Source organism: Hylobates moloch, unplaced genomic scaffold, assembly GCF_009828535.3.
Source record: "Hylobates moloch isolate HMO894 unplaced genomic scaffold, HMol_V3 SCAFFOLD_9, whole genome shotgun sequence".
In the NCBI taxonomy this organism is placed as follows: Eukaryota; Metazoa; Chordata; class Mammalia; order Primates; family Hylobatidae; genus Hylobates; species Hylobates moloch.
Genome location: NW_026652284.1, coordinates 22,169,537 through 22,190,376, shown reverse-complemented (window position 1 = coordinate 22,190,376; position 20,840 = coordinate 22,169,537). Strand labels below are relative to the sequence as shown.

The 20,840-nt window shown below is 47.4% G+C and overlaps 1 protein-coding gene across 4 annotated transcripts in view; it reads left to right on the top strand.

The window, feature by feature from the left end:
• CNR2 (cannabinoid receptor 2) overlaps positions 1–19,149 on the top strand; it is a 37,523-nt gene extending 18,374 nt beyond the window's left edge. The window contains exons 1-2 of one of the 4 annotated variants that reach the window (XM_032759291.2): positions 6,219–6,443; positions 14,000–18,452. In XM_032759291.2, the coding sequence (XP_032615182.1) occupies positions 14,045–15,127 (1,083 nt within the window). In that variant the 5' untranslated portion in view covers positions 6,219–6,443; positions 14,000–14,044 and the 3' untranslated portion in view covers positions 15,128–18,452. Of the gene's footprint in view, positions 1–6,218; positions 6,444–7,386; positions 7,422–13,999 lie in introns of those variants that run through there. The other 3 variants (XM_032759292.2, XM_032759290.2, XM_032759293.2) reach the window with 3 other exon arrangements.
• The last annotated feature ends 1,691 nt before the right edge of the window (positions 19,150–20,840 follow it).

Below are 20,840 nucleotides of genomic sequence, written 5' to 3'. Positions count from 1 at the left end.
AGGTTTTCAAATAAATGGACAAGAGCGTGGATTCCCAATGTCCCCAGCAAGTTTCTTTTTCTTTCTTTCTTTCTTTCTTTCTTTCTTTCTTTCTTTCTTTCTTTCTTTCTTTTTCTTTCTTTTTTTTTTTTTGAGACAGAATTTCACCCTGTTGCCCAGGGTGGAGTGCAGTGGCAGGATCGTGGCTCACTGCAGCCTCTGCTTCCCAGGTTCAAGTGATTCACCTGCCTGGCTGATTTTTTTTTTTTATTTGTAATACAGATGGGGTTTCACCATGTTGGCCAGGCTGGTCTCAAACTCCTGACCTCAAGTGTTCCACCACCTTGGCCTCCTAAAGTGCTGGGATTACAGGTGTGAGCCACTGTGCCTGGCCAAGTTTCTTTCCCTCCCTTCCTTCCTTCCTTCATTCCTTCCTTCCTTCCTTTTATTAAAAAAAAAATTTTTTTTTGAGACAGAGTTTCGCTTTTGTTGCCCAGGCTGCAGTGCAATGGCATGATCTCAGCTCACTGCAACCTCCATCTCCCAAGTTCAAGTGATTCTCCTGCCTCAGCATCCCGAGTAGCTGGGATTACAGGCAAGCCACCACGCCCAGCTACTTTTGTATTTTTTACTGTAGAGATGAAGTTTCACCATGTTGGTTAGACTGGTCTTGAACTCCTGACCTCTGGTGATCCGCCCACCTCGGCCTCCCAAAGTATGGGGATTACAGGCGTGAGCCACTGCACCCAGTCTCTATTTTTTTTTAATTTGAGACGGGGTCTTGCTCTGTCACCCAGGCTGGAGTGCAGTGGTGCGATCATGGCTCACTGCAGCTTCAATCTACTGGGCTCCAGCAATCCACCACCTCAGCTTCCTGAATGGCTGGGACTACAGGCACACGACACCACGCCCAGCTAATTTTTGTATTTTTTGTAGAGATGGAGTTTCACGTTACCCAGGCTGGTCTCTAAGTCCTGGGCTCAAGTGATCTGCCCACCTCAGCCTCCCAAAGTGCTGGGACTACAGGTATGAGCCACGGTACCCAGCCCCCAGAAAGTTTCTTAACATCCCTGAGCCCCAATTTCTTCATCTATAAAATACAGAAAATAAGATTCTTGAAGGGTTGTTTTGAGATTTAAATGAGATAATGTGTAGAAAGTGCTAGCACAGTGCCAAGCACTCATCGTTATCCCCCAGTCTTCTTTACAAATGGCAATACTGGGACAAGAGAGAGTAGGTGGCTTCTGGATAGATCCAGCTGGTGCCAGAGCCAGGGCTCAAACCCTGAGCACCTGAGATTCCGAACTCAGGACCCTTTTCTTTCCACCACATCCAACACTCTTGATAGTTCAATCAGGCAACCAATCTCCTGCTTAATTAGTTTTAAATAATTATTTAATCTGCATATACAGAACATAGGGATTAGTTTCCCCATTCACAGAGGAAGAAACTGAAGCTCAGAGAGTTTGAGTAACTTTCCCCAAGGTCACACAGCCTATCAGTGGCCGACCTGAGATTTGAACTCAGTGATGTGTCCTTCTAAAGCCCTGGCACTTAACCTTGACTAAAGTGGAAAGAGGCCTCAGACATCATTTAGCTCAGCTCTGCCCAGGAGAGAGGCTGGAGATGATGACGCACAAGGAAGGTCCAGGAAAGGTCCAGGGAGACTTGAGTGAATCCAGACAGCCTGGGTGGGGGTGATGAATGGTGAGTGGACAGCAGGCTGGGGATGGAATCCTTCAGCCCCACAGGGAAGACTGCGTTTCTTTGATAACCCATAGACATTTTTTTTTTTTTTTTTTAGAGAGAGAGTCTCGCTTTGTCGCCCAGGCTGGAATGCAATGGCGCGATCTCTGCTCGCTGCAACCTCCACCTCATAGGCTCAAGTGATTCTCCTGCCTCAGCCTTCCAAGTAGCTGGGATTACAGGCACCCACCACCACTCCTGGCTAATTTTTGTAGTTTTAGTAGAGACAGGGTTTCATCATATTGGCCAGGCTGGTTTCTAACTCCTGACCTCAAATGATCCGCCTGCCTTGGCCTCCCAACGTGCTGGGATTACAGCATAAGCCACTGCCCCCAGCCTACATATTCTTTCCTAAAAGGACTAGAGGTGGCTACATTATAAATTGGGGCAGTTAAAATAAAAACAAAGCATTAGAAACCACTAAAAGGAGCAATAAATAAATCAGGAACCGACCTTGAATGGCCCCGTGACTGCACTTCCACATTGCATTTAGCTCTGGGCTTGCTGGCAGCCAAGGGAAAAAGAAGCACAGAAGTGGGTCTGAAGAAGGCTGCTTTTCTCCTAATAGACATTCATTGATTCTATAAATCCATTTTAAATATTTAGATGCCCACTTTGTGCCAGGCTTCATGCCAGTTGAGGTGCTGGAAACCCCAGGAGGAATTTATTAAAGGAATTGACTCTGGAAACAACTCCTTTGCCAGCCCTTTTCATCTCTCCTCTAGGAAAGCTTCCATATTTTGCCTTATGTCAATAAACCTCTCCTGGGACCTATATCACTAGAGAGATTTTAAGTTCCTTCCCTGCCCAGTGCTGTCCCACCTCCCCTGCCAAACCCATTTTAGGAGTGACTGTCCTGGTGGCCTGTTCACAAGGTCAAGAGCCTGGGCAGACACCATCCTTCTAGTTCACACTCTGCTTCGGGGCTGCTGCTTGTGGTTCCAACCTCTTTCTGCAAGTCTGGTTCTCCGGGCCAGGAGCACTAGGGTGAGAAGTACAGTGAGGCTTAGGGGGCACAAGGTCTTGGAGTGGTGAAAAGCGTCTGTCATGGGCTTGGGACTGAGAAGTGGGAGCTTGAGGCCATCAAATTGCCTTGCCTGGCTGGGCTGAGTTCCATCTCCCCAAGACTGCTCTGCTCATCTCTGGCTCCTCATCAAAAGACCTCCACCAAGAGTCTACTGTGGGCCTACCATTGTGCTAGGAGACACTTTTTTGAGCAAGTGGGATACAAAGATGACTCTACTCCCAGACCCAGATACTACTCTCAAGACAAGGAGTTCACAGTCCAGGAAGCAAGGTGTGGAATGGACACATATAATACAAGGTAGACAGTGGTCTGTGCAGTAAGACTCAACAAAGGGAGACCAGAGAATGCTTCTTGGAGGAGGTGGGTTTTGATATCAAAGTAGTTATAAAAAGAGGTAAGATTTGGGCTTTTTTTTTTTGAGATGGAGTTTTGCTCTTGTTGCCCAGGCTGGAGTACAATGACACGATCTCAGCTCACTGCAACCTCTGCCTCCCGGATTCAAGCAATTCTCCTGCCTCAGCCTCCCAAGTAGCTGGGATTACAGGTGCCCACCACCACACTCGGCCAATTTTTGTATTTTTAGTAGAGGTGTGGTTTCACCATGTTGGCCAGGCTGGTCTCGAACCCCTGACCTCAGGTGATCTGCCTGCCTCAGCCTCCCAAAGTGCTGGGATTACAGGTGTGAGCCACCGTGCCTGGCCTGATTTGGGCTTTCAGTATAATTCATAGGTTCACACACACACACACACACACACACACACACACACACACACACACACCACACACACACACACACACACACACACACACACACACACACACACACAAGATTTGGTCAAAAAAACCCCACAGTCTACAGCCCCAAATTCCAGAAAACTTTATTGCAACTGCAATCAAGGGCTACAAAGAACAGAGGGAGGCCAGCCAGGCGCAGTGGCTCACGCCTGTAATTTCAACACTTTGGGAGGCTGAGGTGGGCAGATTACTTGAAGTTAGGAGTTTGAGAACAGGCTGGCCAACATGGTGAAACCATGTGTCTACCAAAAATAGAAAAATTATCCAGGTGTGGTGCCTCACGCCTATAATCCCAGCTACTTGGGTGGCTGAGGCACGAGAATTGCTTGAACCTGGGAAGTTGAGGTTGCAGTGAGCTGAGATCTCACCACTGCACTCCAGCCTGGGCAACAGAACAACAATCTGTATTCCAAAAAAAAAAAAGAAGAACAGAGGGGGACTAGGAGAAGAAATGTGGAAGGAGAGCCCCATGGCTGAACACAGCAGCAGGGGCCCAGCCAGCTGGGCAGCAGGTCAAGAGGGTCACTTTGATCTATTTCTTTCTTTTTTTTTTTTTTTTTTTGAGACAGAGTCCCACTCTTGTTGCCCAGGCTGGAGTGCAGTGGTGCAATCTCGGCTCACTGCAACCTCCGCCTCCCGGATTCAAGCAATCTTTTGCCTCAGCCTCCCAAGTAGCTGGGATTACAAGAGTGCACCACCACGCCCGGCTAATTTTGTATTTTTGGTAGAGATGGGGTTTCACCATGTTGGCCAGTCTGGTCTCAAACTCCTGACCTCAGGTGATCTGTCTGCCTCGGCCTCCCAAAGTGCTGGGATTATAGGCGTGAGCCACCTCGCCCAGCGGGTCTGTTTCTGATGGGTCATTCTTGCAGGTTGAACAAGTTTTCCAAAACGTGGTGGTTTGTCCTCAGTGATGGCAAAGTGTCAGCTGAGAGTAAGTAGGGATTGTTCTATCTGCCTCAGCTCTCAGGCGAAGGTCAGGCATGACTGGAGGACAGAATTCTTTTCTTCTTTTTTTTTTTTTTTTGAGACAAGGTCTCACTCTGTAGCCCAGGCTAGAGCACAGTGGCACAATCACTGCTTACTGCAGCCTTGACTTCCTGGGCTCAAGTGATTCTCCTGCCTCAGTCTCCCCAGTAGCTGGGACTACAGATATGCACCACTGTGCCCAGCTAATTTTTGTATTTTTTGTAGAGATGGGGTTTTACCATGTTGGCCAAGCTACTGCTGGGCTCAAGTGATCCACCTATCTCTGCCTCCCAAAGTGCTGGGATTACAGGCATAAGCCCCCATGCCTGGCACAGAATCCTGTAAGAATCCTATAAACTAACTCTATTAAGCATCTCCTGCCTTTGATTAGATACTACTGTAAACCAGGTACAGTGCCATGAATTTGGTAAACTTGTATCATTAATCTGTATAATCATGTGATACGGATCGTATTTCTCCCAGTTTACAAATGAATGAAACAGAGGCTCAGAGAGGTGCAGTAACTTGCCGAAGGTCACACATCCTGAAAGTTGCAGAGCTGGATTTTAATCCAGGAAGGTCTGGTTCCCAAACCTGTGACATTGTGATCCAACATGCTAAGTTTCCTGGAGGAGACCTTGGGAATCACCTCCCTCAATCCAACTGCTTTGAAGATGAGAAAAGAAAAGCCCGGATGGTCAGGCAAGGTGGCTTATGTCTATAATCCCAACATTTTGGGAGGCTGAGGTGGAAGGACAGCTTGAGGCCAGGAGTTTGAGACCAGCCTGAGCAACATAGCAAGACCCTATCTGTATTTTTTGAATAAAAATTAAAGAAAGAAAAGAAAGGCCTTAGATAGGAAAAGGGACCTGCCCAAAGTCACTCAGTAGCAGGACAAGGACTAGAACCTAGGCTTCCCTACTCCCAGTTGGGGATAAAAACGATGAGGCTTGTGGCATCAAATCTCAGCTTCCCATTGTGATGTGGTAGCCACGGGCAGGGTATCATTCTCCTCCTTGCCTCCAGCTCTGAAAGATTTAAACACAGCAGCAACGTGGGGCCAGCCGCTACTGTGACTTCTTTCACTTCACGCTTTCACTTCAGGTTAGAAAAACCCCCAGATACACCTTTTCTGAGCAGTTTCTCAGGTCCCAAGCTTCCCTTCCCAGACGCTCAGTATGAACCAGGCTCTAGGCTGCAGCCCCTAACACCAACCCCACCATGGATGCTCCTTGTGGGAAGTGCCATATGGTTTCTGAACAGTGGTATTTTTGTTAGGTGAAGAAAGCACTTGGTCATGGTGGTTCACTTTTTTCTTTCTTTCTTTCTTTTTTGAAACTGAATCTAGCTTTATTGCCCAGGCTGGAGTGCAGTGGCACAATCTCGGCTCACTGCAACCTCTGCCTCCTGGGTTCAAGTGATTCTCGTACTTCAGCCTCCCGAATAGCTGGGATTACAGGCACCTGCCACCACTCCCGGCTAATTTTTGTATTTTTAGTAGACAGGGTTTCACCGTGTTGGCCAGGCTGGTCTCAAACTTCTGACCTCAAGTAATTTGCCCTCCTCGGCCTCCCAAAGTGCTGGGATCACAGGCACGAGCCACCGCGCCCGGCCTTTTTTCTTTTTCAATCAGGCAGCCCAGAATAGGTTTAGAAAGACTCCCGCTTCTCTTTTACTCTTACGCCTGTACAGCATCAGATCACAAAATGTTTTTGCATGCATCAGTGATTCTTCATATTCAGAACTCTGCTGGCACACTGATAAAAAGTGTGAATCCTTCCACCCCAACCAAAACATGCACAGACATAAAGTCTTAAATACGTCTCGAAAGGACCGATACTCCCATCCAAGCCTACCCATGGACCCAGGGTAAGAAGCTCTGATGGAGGTCATCAGCCCATTTGGCATCTCAAGGAAAATGGCACAGGTATTGTTACTGTCATTTTACAAATGAGAAAAGAAAAGGGGCTCAGAATGTTGAAGGGACTTGCCCAAAGTCACCTGATGAGCCGTGGTGGAGGTGGAACTAGAACACTGTTCACTGTGGCGAACACTAAGGCTGTCTCTCTTGCGGAAAACTAAGGAACCGGAGAGACCGAACGGAGTGCAGGAAAGTGTCTATTTAAGGCGCACACCGGCTCAGCGGACATGTGTCCTGGAAGTCTGAGCCCAGGACAAAGAAAACGAGTCCCCTTTAAGCATTTCGAGGTGCGCATTATGTGAAGCGGGAAGCAGGCTTACAGAAGCAAGAATAAAGGCTGTTGTGACGCTTTTGCAACATGTCTTACATCTCTGGGAAAATTTGGTTTGCAGCTTATGCATATTTGTCTTGTGACCTTGCAGCTGTGCAGGGGAGAAAGAAACAGGAGTTTACGGAGCCTCCAAAATACGTGGAGGGTAGATATGGTTAATGTTTCTTGGGACAGATGGTTAATTTTTTTTTTAACTTTAACTTCGGGGGGCTACTTAAATTTTTTTTTAGCCTTGGTTAATACAGCAATTCATTTTATGAGCTTTTTTTTTAAACTATTACTATAATTTTTACTACTATTACTTATACCATTATTCTGTTATTTTCTTAATTTCCTACTTCATCTCTGTGTTGAATGTTCAGACACATTCTTTACCCTGGAAAAAGGCCCTGTCTGGAAGCCAGAGATTCTGACTCCAAAAGGATTTAAATCTGTCCAAAGGGAAGACAGGGAGCTGGGTTTCCTGTTGCTCTGTGTGTCCCATCGTCAGATGTTGGCTTGTTAAGACCTGCATCCAAATGCCTGAATTTCTTGCCCTTAATCTACTTTGGATAATAGCCACACATGTTGGTGGCCATGCCAGGCCTAGATGAGACCTGAAGCCAGCCTCCATCAGCCCCAGCTTCCCTCTTCTAGGCTGGATTCTACATGGGGTAAGCCATTTCCTGACTGGAAGGGGTTGTTTTCCAAGGGAAAAAAGGGAAGAGAGTCTCTGGGTAGCAGGGGATGGGGTAGGGGGTTCCTAGCAGGGTTACAGGGATCCTCTTAGCCCCCTGAGCTGGAAACTTTCAGAAGTAGCCAGGTGGGGACATGGGAGCTGAGAAAGGCTTGCACTGTCTGTCACTCACTAGTGACCAGGGTGGAGAGGTGAGCTGGCACCTTTTTCTGTCTGAGCTCAGGTGTGACCTTGACAACACTCAACAAAGTTTACCAGCCTGGCCAACATGACAAAACCCTGTCTCAACTAAAAATGCAAAACTTAACCAGGCGTGGTGGCGTGCACCTGTAATTCCAGCTACGTGGGAGGCTGAGGCAGGAGAATCGCTTGAACCTGGGAGGCACAAGTTGCAGGGAGCCAAGATCGTGCCACTGCACTCCAGCCTGGGCGACACAGCAAGACTCTGCCTCAAAAACAAAAACAAAAACAAAAAACAAAAAACAAAAACACAAATCTCCAACTTCTCTGCATAGGGCCATCTCTATGCCTACTGCACAGGATTTTTCCTTGTGACTTGGGATATGTGGATAATTGCAGCTCTGCTGCTCATATGTTGGGTGACCTTAGGCAAATTACATCCCCATTCTTGGACTGTTTTCTGGATGGCAAAATGATGGCATTGGATTAGAAGACAGGTTTTTCAATCTGTTCCTAGAGCAACCTGGGCTGCCTTGAAGAAAGGACATAGTGATATGAATCCCCCTGCAGTCAAAATATGGCTTACTCCATGTAGAATCCAGCCTGGAAGAGAGATGTTGGGAGTGGTGGTGGCTGGCTTTGGGCCTCACCTAGGCCCGGCATGGCCACCAACATGTGTGGTTATTATTCAAAGTAGGTAAGGGCAGGAAATAGGGGCATTTGGATGCAGGTCTTAACAAGGCAATATCAGGACGCACAGAGCAACAGGAAACCCAGCTCCCTGTCTTCCCTTTGGACAAATAGAAATCCCTTTTGGAGTCAGAATCCCTGGCTTCTAGACAGGGCCATATCTACCTGTTTTATAAACAGGGATTACACAGATTGTAAAAAGCACCTATCCTCTTAAAAATTTTAAAGTCGTTGGGTTATAAAAAGGACTGACATTTATCGAGCTCTTATAATGCTCCAGGCATATTGTTATGATTATTATTATTTTTTTTTTTTTTGAGATGTAGTCTCGCTCTGTTGCCCAGGCTGGAGTGCAGTGGCACAATCTTGGCTCACTGCAACTTCCGCCTCCTGGGTTCAAGCGATTCTCCTGCCTCAGATTCCTGAGTAGCTGGGATTACAGGCACGCGCCACCACGCCCTCGGCTAATTTTTGTATTTTTAGTAGAGACGGGGTTTCACCATGTTGGCCAGGCTGGTCTCAAACTCCTAACCTTGTGATCCACCCGCCTCGGCCTCCCAAAGTGCTGGGATTACAGGTGTGAGCCACCGCGCCCGGCCCCCGTTTTTATTTTCTGGGACAGATTCTCACTTTGTCGCCCAGGCTGTAGTGCAGTGGCGCAATCTCAGCTCACTGCAATCTCTGCCTCCCGGGTTCAAGTGATTCTCCTGCCTCAGCTTCCCGAGTAGGTGGGATTATAGGCGCACGCCACCACGCCTGGTCAATTTTTGTATTTTTAGTAGAGGCGGTGTTTCACCATGTTGGCCAAGCTGGTCTCAAACTCCTGACCTCGTGATCCACCTGCCTCAGCCTCCCAAAGAGCTGGGATTACAGGTGTGAGCCACCGCGCCCGGCCCAGGCATGTTATTCTTAGCAACCTCACAGAGTAGGTGAACTAGCCTCATTTGAAGATGTGCCTAAGAATAATAATAACAACAATGGCAACAATGAACACTTTCATGTGTTATAGTAATTTATTTAAATACTCAGAAAACCCCATTTTACAGATGAGAAATGAGAAGACAGAGGCATTAGGTATTTTGAATACCATTAGGTATTTTAAACCTACATGGTTTGTTCCCATCTCCCTCACACTCATACTTGGGGTCTACGCTATTCAAGACAGCCCCTTTCCATCCAAGTGGATTTCATTAATTAATAGTTTTCTTTTTTTTTCTTTTTTTAAAGAGATGGGGGTCTTTCTCTGTCAACCAGGCTGGAGTGCAGTGGCATGACCATAGCTCACTGCAGCCTCTGACTCCTGGGCTCAAGGGATCCTCCCATCTCAACCTCCCAAAGCTCTGGGATTACTGGTGTGAGCCACTGTACCCAGGCTCAGTTAATAGTTTTTGAGGCTGGGCATGGTGGCTCACGCCTGTAATCCCAGCGCTTTGGGAGGTTGAGGCAAGTGGATTACAAGATCGGGAGTTCAAGATCAGCCTGGCCAAGATGGTGAAACCCTATCTCTACTAAAAACACAAAAAATTAGCCGGGCGCAGTGGGAGACGCCTGTGATCCCAGCTACTCGGGAGGCTGAGGCAGGAGAATCGCTTGAACTTGGAGGGCGGAGGTTGCAGGGAGCCGAGATTGCACCACTGCACTCCAGCCTGGGTGACAGAGTGAGACTCTGTCTCAAGAAAAAAAAAAAAAAAAAAGTTTTTGAGTACCTACTATGCAGCAGGCATTGTGCTGAGCCACTAAAGGTCCAGAAATAATAAAGCCTTAGTTCTCACCCGGACAAGCTGTGTGGCCTCAGCCCAGTGCTTTAACATTGCTGAGCTTTTATTATCTGTGAAATAGCAATAAGCGTAAGTCTAATATCATAGAGTGGCAGGGATTAAACTAGATGGTCAGCTGGGCACAGTGACTCACACTTGTAATCCCAGTACTTTGGGAGGCTGAATCGGGTGGATCATTTGAGGTCAGGAGTTCGAGACCAGCCTGGCCAACATGGTGAAACCCCGTCTCTACTAAAAATACAAAAATTAGCTAGGTGTGGTGGTGTGTGCCTGTAATCCCAGCTACTTGGGAGGCTGAGGCATAAGAATCGGTTGAACCCGGGAGGCGGAGGTTGCAGTGAGCCACGATCGCGCCACTACACTCTAGCCTGGGTGACAGAGGGAGACCCTATCTCAAAACAACAACAACAACAACAAAACTAGATGGTGGCTGTGAAAAATATTTTGTGGAATTTAAATTCCATTCAAATGTTGGTCAGCGTGGTTAGTGATCTAGTCGAGGGGAAAGACCAGTGTAGCACTAGTTTCCACACATGCAGAGCGGGCTGGGTGCTTCGGATGTGACTGCGGGATCCGGGAAGGCTTCACTGGGCAGGAGATGAGCCCAGAGGAAAGGTCAGGAGGGAAGTGGGCCAGGGAAAGGACCCCTGGTGCAAAGGCGTGGAGGCAAGAAAACAGGACTGTTTGGGAACTGTGAGGCATCCAGCTGAGCCAGGCTGGGGAATGAGTTCTGATTGGCAAGCAGCTCTCCTGGGGTCTAGAGCTGTCCCACAAAGCTATGAGACACGTGGATAATTTAAAAATTTTCCAGCCAGGGGCGGTGGCTCACGCCTATACATGAACATGGAATGTGTTTTTAAAAATTCTACTTGGGGCTGGGTGTGGTGGCTCACGCCTATAATCCCAGCACTTTGGGAGGCCAAGGTGGGCATATCACTTGAGGCCAGGAGTTCAAGCCCAGCCCGGCCAACATGGCAAAACCCCTTTTCTACTAAAAATACAAAAATTAGCTGGGCATGGTGGTGCACACCCGTAATCTCAGCTATGTCAGGAGGCTGAGGCTAGAGAATCACTTGAACCTGGGAACTCTGTCTCAAAAAAAAAAAAATTCTGCTTTGGGTTCCCTGTGATTTCCAAATCTGAATAGTCTTATTTTTCATGGATCCTGAATAATTCTTTTTTGTTGTTGAGGCAGGGTCTCATTCTGTTGCCCAGGCTGTAGTGCAATGGCACAATCACGGCTCACTGAAGCCTCAGCCTCCCTGGGCTCAAGTGATCCTCCTACCTCAGCCTCCCAAGTAGCTGAGGCAATAGGCCTGCACCACCATCCAGCTAATTTTTGTATTTTTTTGTAGAGATGGGGTTTCTCCATGTTGCCCAGGCTGGATGGATAATTCTTTACCACTACCTCTTTGACTATTGCCCACCACCAATTTTCTCTGTTTATCCACTCTAATACTCCGCTGAGATATAAACATTTTTACTCAGTCCTTCATAACTCTTAACTTCTCTTTCTTGTTTTCCATCACTTTATCCCTTTGTTCTGCATTGTGAGAAATTTCTTCAGATCTACATTCTTTTTTTTTTTTTTTTTTTTTTTGAGATGGAGTTTCACTCTTATCGTCCAGGCTGTTGTGCAGTGTGCAGTGGTGCGATCTCAGCTCACTGCAACCTTCACCTCCTGGGTTCAAGCAATTCTTCTGCCTCAGCCTCCTTAGTCGCTGGCATTACAGGTGTCCACCACCGTGCCTGGCTAATTTTTGTATTTTTAGTACAGACAGGGTTTCATCATGTTAGCCAGGCTAGTCTTGAACTCCTGACGCCAGGTGATCCACCACTTCAGCCTCCCAAAATGTTGGGATTACAGGCGTGAGCCACTGTGCCCAGCCCCAGATCTACTTTCTTTTTTTTTCTTTTTTTTTGAAATGGAGTCTTGCTCTGTTGCCCAGGCTGGAGTGGCGCGATCTCGGCTCTCGGCTCACTGCAAGCTCCACCTCCCGGGTTCACGGCATTCTCCTGTCTCAGCCTCACGAGTAGCTGGGACTATAGGCACCTGCCACCATGCCCAGCTAATTTTTTGTATTTTTAGTAGAGACGAGGTTTCACCGTGTTAGCCAGGATGGTCTCAATCTCCTGACCTCATGATCCACCTGCCTCGGCCTCCCAAAGTGCTGGGATTACAGGCGTGAGCCACCGCACCCGGCCACCAGATCTACATTCTAGATCAATGCTTTTCAGTTGTTCTGTTTTGCTCTTTAACTCATCCCTTAAGGATTTCTTTTTTCAATGATTTTATTTTTAACTTCCAGAAATTCTACTTGAATCTTTTTCAGATCTACCCAGAAACAATCTCTCATTCTGTACTCATGTTTTTAATTCTTTACTGTTTTTATATCAGACATATATTTTTAAGATATACCCAAAAATTATATGAAGTTCTTGAAAGTGTAATTCTTCTGTCTGACGTTTCTGCTGACTCTTGCTCATGTTTCCTTGTGCATTTTGCACTGTGAACTCAAATTTCACAGGCCCTTATATGTGGTATTCCTATACAACCTGTTCAGAAAGTGAATCCCTCCAAATAAATGTTTAGTTTGTCTTCTAATAATGTCTAATAATAAACCATACAATATTTAGGTTCCTGAGGGTTTTTTCTTCAATATTTGGGACAGATACTAAAAAGTTACTTCTTATTAACATTCAATTTTTTTTTTTTTGAGACAGAGTCTTGCTCTGTCACCCAGGCTGGAGTGCAATGGCACATTCTCGGCTCACTGCAACCTCTGCCTCCTGGGTTCAAGCAATTCTCCTGCTCAGCCTCCCAAGTAGCTGGGGCTATAGGCATGTGCCATCACGCCCAGCTAATTTTTTGTATTTTTAGTAGAGACGGGGTTTCACCATGTTAACCAGGATGTTCTCGATCTCCTGACCTCATGATCCGCCTTCCTCGGCCTCCCCAAGTGTTGGGATTACAGGCGTGAACCACCGTGCCCAGCCAACTCTCAAATTTAACTGGACTCCTATATTTTATCTAGTATAAAATGTTTTGGCCAGGCACAGTGGCTCATGCCTATAATTCCAGCACTTTAGGAGGCTGAGGTGGGTGGATCACCTCAGATCAGGAGTTCGAGACCAGCTGAACAACATGGTGAAAACCGGTCTCTACTAAAAGTACAAAAATTAGCCGGGTGTGGTGGGCGCCTGTAGTCCCAGCTACTTGGGAGGCTGAGGCAGGAGAATCTCTTGTACCTGGGAGGCAGAGGTTACAGTGAGCCAAGATCACACCACTGCACTCCAGCCTGGGCAACAGAGCAAGACTTTGTCTCAAAAATAAATAAATAAATAAATAAATAAATAAATAAATAAATAAATAAAATTAAAATAAAATAAATTGTTTAATCTTCTGTAGTTTCTCTTCCCATCACTTGATGTGAAGCCAAATTCATATCTCCCATCCCCAAATAGTTGTTAAAACTTCAGTACTTTACTTGCCGAAATTGGCAAATTAACAAAACAAAATGTAAAACAAACAAAAAAACCCTCAACCTTATCACTCTGGATTCCATTTCTTCTTGGTTTTGATTTCCTCTTGGTTGTGACCTTTTGGGATTTCCCTTGCTTCAAAAAGAATACTTAGGATTAGTCTTTTGGAAAATGGAAGGCCAAAAATCTTACAGGTCACTTCTGTTTGTTGCATTCCCACATACCTCCCCTGAGGCAGCCAGGACAGATCTGGCTCCCCGCTTGGATGGAGAAAGGGCAAAATACAGGGGAACAAAACAGAAATTGATTTTCCAACATAGAATCCATCCATACAGGTAGCAGTTTTGGCTACAGTCAGTTATCAGGTGAGGTCATTCTTGTACTTACTGAAAAAGATTGTTTTCTTCTTCTCATTGTACTGCAGCAAAGCCTTCTAGACAAGCTCAGTGGAATCTGAAGGGCCTACCCCATGGAGGAATGCTGGGTGAAAGAGATAGCCAATGGCTCCAAGGATGGCTTGGATTCCAACCCTATGAAGGATTACATGATCCTGAGTGGTCCCCAGAAGACAGCTGTTGCCGTGTTGTGCACTCTTCTGGGCCTGCTAAGCGCCCTGGAGAACGTGGCTGTGCTCTATCTGATCCTGTCCTCCCACCGGCTCCGCCGGAAGCCCTCGTACCTGTTCATTGGCAGCTTGGCTGGAGCTGACTTCCTGGCCAGTGTGGTCTTTGCATGCAGCTTTGTGAATTTCCATGTTTTCCATGGTATGGATTCCAAGGCTGTCTTCCTGCTGAAGATTGGCAGCGTGACCATGACCTTCACAGCCTCTGTGGGTAGCCTCCTGCTGACCGCCATTGACCGATACCTCTGCCTGCGCTACCCACCTTCCTACAAAGCTCTGCTCACCCGCGGGAGGGCACTGGTGACCCTGGGCATCATGTGGGTCCTCTCAGCACTAGTCTCCTACCTGCCCCTCATGGGATGGACTTGCTGTCCCAGGCCCTGCTCTGAGCTTTTCCCACTGATTCCCAATGACTACCTGCTGAGCTGGCTCCTGTTCATTGCCTTCCTCTTTTCCGGAATCATCTACACCTATGGGCATGTTCTCTGGAAGGCCCATCAGCATGTAGCCAGCTTGTCTGGCCACCAGGACAGGCAGGTGCCAGGAATGGCCCGAATGAGGCTGGACGTGAGGTTGGCCAAGACTCTGGGGCTGGTGCTGGCTGTGCTCCTCATCTGTTGGTTCCCAGTGCTGGCCTTCATGGCCCACAGCCTGGCCACTACGCTCAGTGACCAGGTCAAGAAGGCCTTTGCCTTCTGCTCCATGCTGTGCCTCGTCAACTCCATGGTCAACCCAGTCATCTACGCTCTGCGGAGTGGGGAGATCCGCTCCTCTGCCCATCACTGCCTGGCTCGCTGGAAGAAGTGTGTGAGGGGCCTTGGGTCGGAGGCAAAAGAAGAAGCCCCTAGGTCCTCAGTCACCGAGACAGAGGCTGATGGGAAAATCACTCCGTGGCCAGATTCCAGAGATCTAGACCTCTCTGATTGCTGATGAGGCCTCTTCCCAATTTAAACAACTCAAGTCAGAAATCAGTTCACTCCCTGGAGGAGAGAGATGGGTCTTGGCACTCTCTTCTTACTTAAACCAGTCCCAGGCACCTAGACATGGACCCCTTTTTGCTGATGAGTGTTGGGACTGACTCCTGGAAGACAGCCTGGCCTTGCCCACCTGCACACAGTCTGTTGGATAGGTAGGGCCCACGAGGAGTAGCCAGGTGGGCGAGACGCAAAGGGCCTGGGACAGGCTCAGTACAAGTCAGGTCAGGCTTCATGCCTGCATCCTCCAGAGACCACAGGAGCCAAAGCGAGCCTCCAGGCCCAGCAATGAGGGACTTGGGAGAGATCTGAGAAGAATGGGTTGTTCTCTTGGGAAGTCAGGGTATCAGATGGGATGGACATCCAGGTCTTCTCCCTGCCTAATTGTCAAGGCCTCCTTGGCTCTGGAGCTATGAAAGGCCCCACTTTCAGGTCACCCTTGCCACTGAGGACCGAGAACTATGCTATGATGAGGATTAAGGTGTTGACTTGCCTCTTTCAGAGATAAATGACAAGCCTTCAGTTTGGGGCATCCTGTTGTTTGGGCGAGGACCCTCTCTGATATTCTGATAATCCCCACCTGTAACCTCAGGTCCCTGGAAATACAGAGGAGGCTGGGATCGCTTGAGACACAAAAATCTTTGGAGAATTTTCTTGACCCTCTGAAGTCCTTCCAGCAGCAGTCCTGTGGTGCAGCTGGAAGCAGGCAATGTCCTAGTCTAACCTAACTCGAAGAAAAAGGAAGATATTCACAAAGATTGTATAAATCCCCAAACTGTTCCCTCATCTGCCCCCAATTCAGCTCCCTTGCCTCCTCCACACCCCTATTACATATAATAAGCAGAGCAAGTGGGAGGAGGGGAAATGCCCTTCCTATATGCCAGGTATGGGGCTGACATTTCAGCCCATTGACCCCAGCTAGAATATAGCTCCTTGCTTTTAAAGATCTCAGGGGCCAGGCTTGGTAGCTCATGCCTGTAATCCCAGCACTTTGGGAGGCCAAGGCAGGTGGATCACCTGAGGTCAGGAGTTTGAGACCAGCCTGACCAATATAGTGAAACCCTGTCTCTACTAAAAATACAAAAATTAGCAGGGCACGGAGGCAGGCACCTGTAGTCCCAGCTACTCGGGAGGCTGAGACAGGAGAATTGCGTGAACCCTGGAAGCAGAGGTTGCAGTGAGCCGAGATTGCGCCACTGCACTCCAGCCTGGGTGACAGAGTGAGACTCTGTCTCAAAACAATAAAATAAAATAGATCCCAGGGTACCCATTTTTCATATGAGGGAGGCTGGGTTCCTTCCAGAGGAGCCTAAAACAGCCAACAAGAGAAATTGTTGGCGGCAGGAGGATTGCAGAGGAATTCTAATGCAATTATTTGGGACCACAGATGGAATAAAATGAAAGATATTGGTTAAACATGTCTTCGTTTAATACTTTCAAGACAAAATATCCACTAGCCATTCACTTATTCATTCATCTCATAAACATGAGCCAGGCTCTGTGCAGGGTCCTGAGTACCCAGCCATAAATGAGACTGTGCCCCTGTCTCATGGGGCTTACAGTCTATAACCTGCTTGCAAGACAGCCAATAAGTCACCAAAGAAGATAATTACAGGTGGTTCAACAAAGGGAATATGCATGGTCATGTAATAGGGATTAATTGAGTTAACTCAATAAATGGTAGGGTAGACCTACCACGTGCTCTGGTCATACAAGCCGGCTCGCTTTTATTGAGCCTTTACTATGTGCCAGGCAGGGGGCTAAGTGTTTTTAAATGCCTTATTGCACTTCATCTTTCCCAGCAACCTAATAAGAAGGTCTTAGTTATCTTCATTTTACAGATGTGGCCACCTCAAGTATTCAAAGTCGCTTGTCTAAGGTCACCCTGCTAAGTACCAGAGCTGAGGTCTCCAACCTAGTTCTGTTTGACTTCAAAGCCTGCCCTCTTAACCACTAACCTTTTGGCCTAGTTCAGTGAAATTCTGCTTGATTATTGCTCATTAGGAATAATATTAGCTATCTGTAGCATCAGATTGCTGCAAAGTTAACTCATCATAGATTCTCAATATACTCCATTTTATTAAATGGCCCTGTATTAATCTCCTGTAATAAATTTCTACAAATCCGGTGGCTTAACAACAGAAATTTACTCTCTCATAATTCTGGAGGCCAGAAGTCAAAATCAAGGTGTGGTAGGGCCCTGCTCCCTCCAAAAGTTTAAGGGGAGAATTATTCCTTGACACTTTCAACTTCTGGCGGTCCCTGTCATTCCTTGGCTTGTGGAAACATCACTCCTACCTCTGATTCTGTCTTCATATGGCCTTTCCTCTGTGTTTCTTGGTGTCTTTTTTTTTTTTTTTGAGACGAGTCTCATTCTGTTGTCCAGGCAGGAGTGTGGTGGCATGATCTTGGCTCACTGCAACCTCCACCTCTCAGGTTCAAGTGATTCTCCTGCCTCAGCCTCCCAAATAGCTGGGACTACAGGCACCCGCCACCACACTCAGCTAATTTTTGTATTTTTAGTAGAGATGGGGTTTCACTATCTTGCCCAGGCTGGTCTCGAACTCCTGACCTCAAGTGATCCACCCACCTTGGCCTTCTAAAGTGCTGGGATTACAGACGTGAGCCACCATACCCGGCCTGGTGTCTTTTTTTAAGAACACCAATCACGGTTTGGGCCCACCCTAATCTAGTATGACTTCATCTTAATTTAACCAATTATATCTACAGAGACCCTGTTTCCAAATATGGTCACATTCACAAATTCCAGGTGGACAAGAAGTTTAGGGGGACACTATTCAACTCAGTACAGACCCAGGAACAAAGTCCACCCTTTGGGCTGTGTCGAGTGGCAGTCACTAGTTTATCCTCCCTCAATGAGATGAGCTCCAGGTTTACTTCTGCATCCCCAGTGCTCAGTCAGGACCCAGCAGAGCATCTGAAGGGATTTGGTCAATATCTGTGGAACTGAACTGTTTCTGAAAAGCTCTGACATATGTTTTGGAAAATCAAATCTTATTTTAACCCAGACACCAATCTTTCTGTAAGGCAAAGAAGTGGCATAAATGTTTAAAGGTGAATCTGCACGTTTATATATTGTCATTCCTTAAAGTTGAAGCATGCCTTTCTCTATTCGTCGGTGGAATCCTTTCTCATTTTGGCAAAGAAAATGCCCAAGTGCCTGGCACAAACAAGCATTGAGTAAATACTTCTTGAATGAATAAAACTAGATTCTAAAAATCATTTGATCAAACACACCTCCACACTTTCTACTTCTCTCCTTTTACAAACACACTGTATTTCTCTTTTTTTTTTTTTTTTTTGTTGTTGTTGTTGTTGAGCTAGAGTCTCGCTCTGTCACCCAGGTTGGAGTGCAGTGGCACACAATCTTGGCTCACTGCAATCTCCGCCTCCTGGGTTCAAGCAATTCTCCTGCCTTAGCCTCCCAAGTAGCTGGGATTACAGGTACCTGCCACCATGCCCGGCTAATTTTTGTATTTTTAGTAGAGATGGAATTTTACCATATTGGCCAGGCTGGTCTTGAACTCCTGACTTCAAGTGATCCACCCACCTTGGCCTCCCAAAGTGCTAGGATTACAGGTGTGAGCCACCACTCCCAGCCCCTATGTCTGCTTTAAGTAGAGAAGCAGAGCTTATGAGGGAGGAGAACAAGGGTGCAAAAGGGACCTAGATATCACCGAGAACTGCCCTTGTTGTTTGGTTGAGGAAATGGGCCCAGACAGTGGACAAGACTTGCTCAGGGAGACAAACGAGATGGTGTCCAGTGCAACAAACCCAGGTTTCCTAACTTCCAGTTCTGTCCGCTCTACATCAGTGCCTCTCACCCGTCCCTGCAGGTTCACATTTTGGTTATGTGGATAAGGAGAAATAAATTGAAGATCACAATGTCCCATTTTATCTTCCCCAAGACAAGCTCTGTAACATTAAAGACCACTATGCAGATTGATTACTAGAAAATGTGTATGGATGGGTTCTTTTTTTTCCTAAGGTGTTCATGCTTACTGTTTTGGGCAATATTTCGACATAATCTGGCAGAAAAAGAAACTGAAGATAAAGAAAATAGATGTGGGCCGGGTGCAGTGGCTTACACCTGTAATCCCAGCACTTTGGGAGGCTGAGGCTGGCGGATCACTTGAGGTCAGGAGTTCAGGACCAGCCTGGCCAACACGGCGAAACCCCATCTCTATTAAAAATACAAAAATTAGCCAGGCATGGTGGCGCACCTGTAATCCCAGCTACTCGGGAGGCTGAGGCAGGAGAATGGCTTGAACCCAGGAGGTGGAGTTCAAGCAATGGTTAACCTCCACCTCCGGAGTTCAAGCAATTCTCCTGCCTCAGCCTCCCAAGTAGCTGGGATTACAGGCGCACCCCATGCCCGGCTAATTTTGTATTTTTAGTAGAGATGGGGTTTCACCATGTTGGCCAGGCTGGTCTCAAACTCCCGACCTCAGGTGATCTGCCCACCTTGGCCTCCCAAAGTGCTGGGACTACAGGAGTGAGCCACTTTGTCTGGTCAGAGACTTCTGACTTCTGTTATTTCCCTCACTAATGGCCTCACCTCCCATTTGAGTATGTGCAGCATGTACAAATTGCACAGGAACTGGGGAACTGGGGAACTGGGGAACTTCCCTGCCAGGCAGTCCTTGGGCCTGGGTCCTCTTGGCTCGCCACTTCCTTTTTCTTTTTCTTTTCTTTTCTTCTTTCTTTCTTTCTTTCTCTCTCTCTCTCTCTTTCTTTCTTTCCTTTCTTTTTTTTTTGACAGGGTCTGGCTCTGTGGCCCAGGAGCTGGAGTGCAGTGGCGCGATCTCAGTAGAAGCTAAGCTATTTGAAATGCCTCGGAATTCCCAAAGAAAGCTCAGTAAATATCAGACGATCCTGCCCGCTCCCCCTCTTTCAGTACCCACTTTTCTCTTTCCTCTCCCCTCATAACGTTCCTCCCATCATCCCTCTACCTCATTTCTTTTTTTTTTTTTTTTTGAGACGGAGTCTTGCTCTGTCGCCCAGGCTGGAGTGCAGTGGCGCGATCTCGGCTCACTGCAAGCTTCGCCTCCCGGGTTCACGCCATTCTCCTGCCTCAGCCTCTCCGAGTAGCTGGGACTACAGGCGCCCGCCACCACGCCCGGCTATTTTTTTTTTGTATTTTTAGTAGAGACGGGGTTTCACCGTGGTCTCGATCTCCTGACCTCGTGATCCGCCCGCCTCGGCCTCCCAAAGTGCTGGGATTACAAGCGTGAGCCACCGCGCCCGGCCTCTACCTCCTTATTTCTGTCAGGGCTGTTAGCTACCCTTCCAGTCTAGTATCTCCTCCTCCAGCCTTGTGCTACAGGACAACTTAAAAGCCCCCTATGGCTCCCAAGTGATCACTAAATAAAACTCGTGATCTGACTTCAGCCTAACCCTGCAGGATTGCTGCGACAAAATGGACTACTCCCAGAGGCGTGATCACGGTTCGGTTCACTGCAGCCCAAACTTCCCAGGCTCAAGCGATCCCGAACCTCCCACTTCAGCCTCCCGAGTAGCTGGGACCCCAGACATGCACCACCACGCCAGGCTCATTTTGTTTATTTTTTGTAGAGACCGGCTAGTCTCCAACTTGTGGGCTCAGAGCGATCCTCCCGCAAAGCGTTGGGATTACAGGCGTGAGCCAC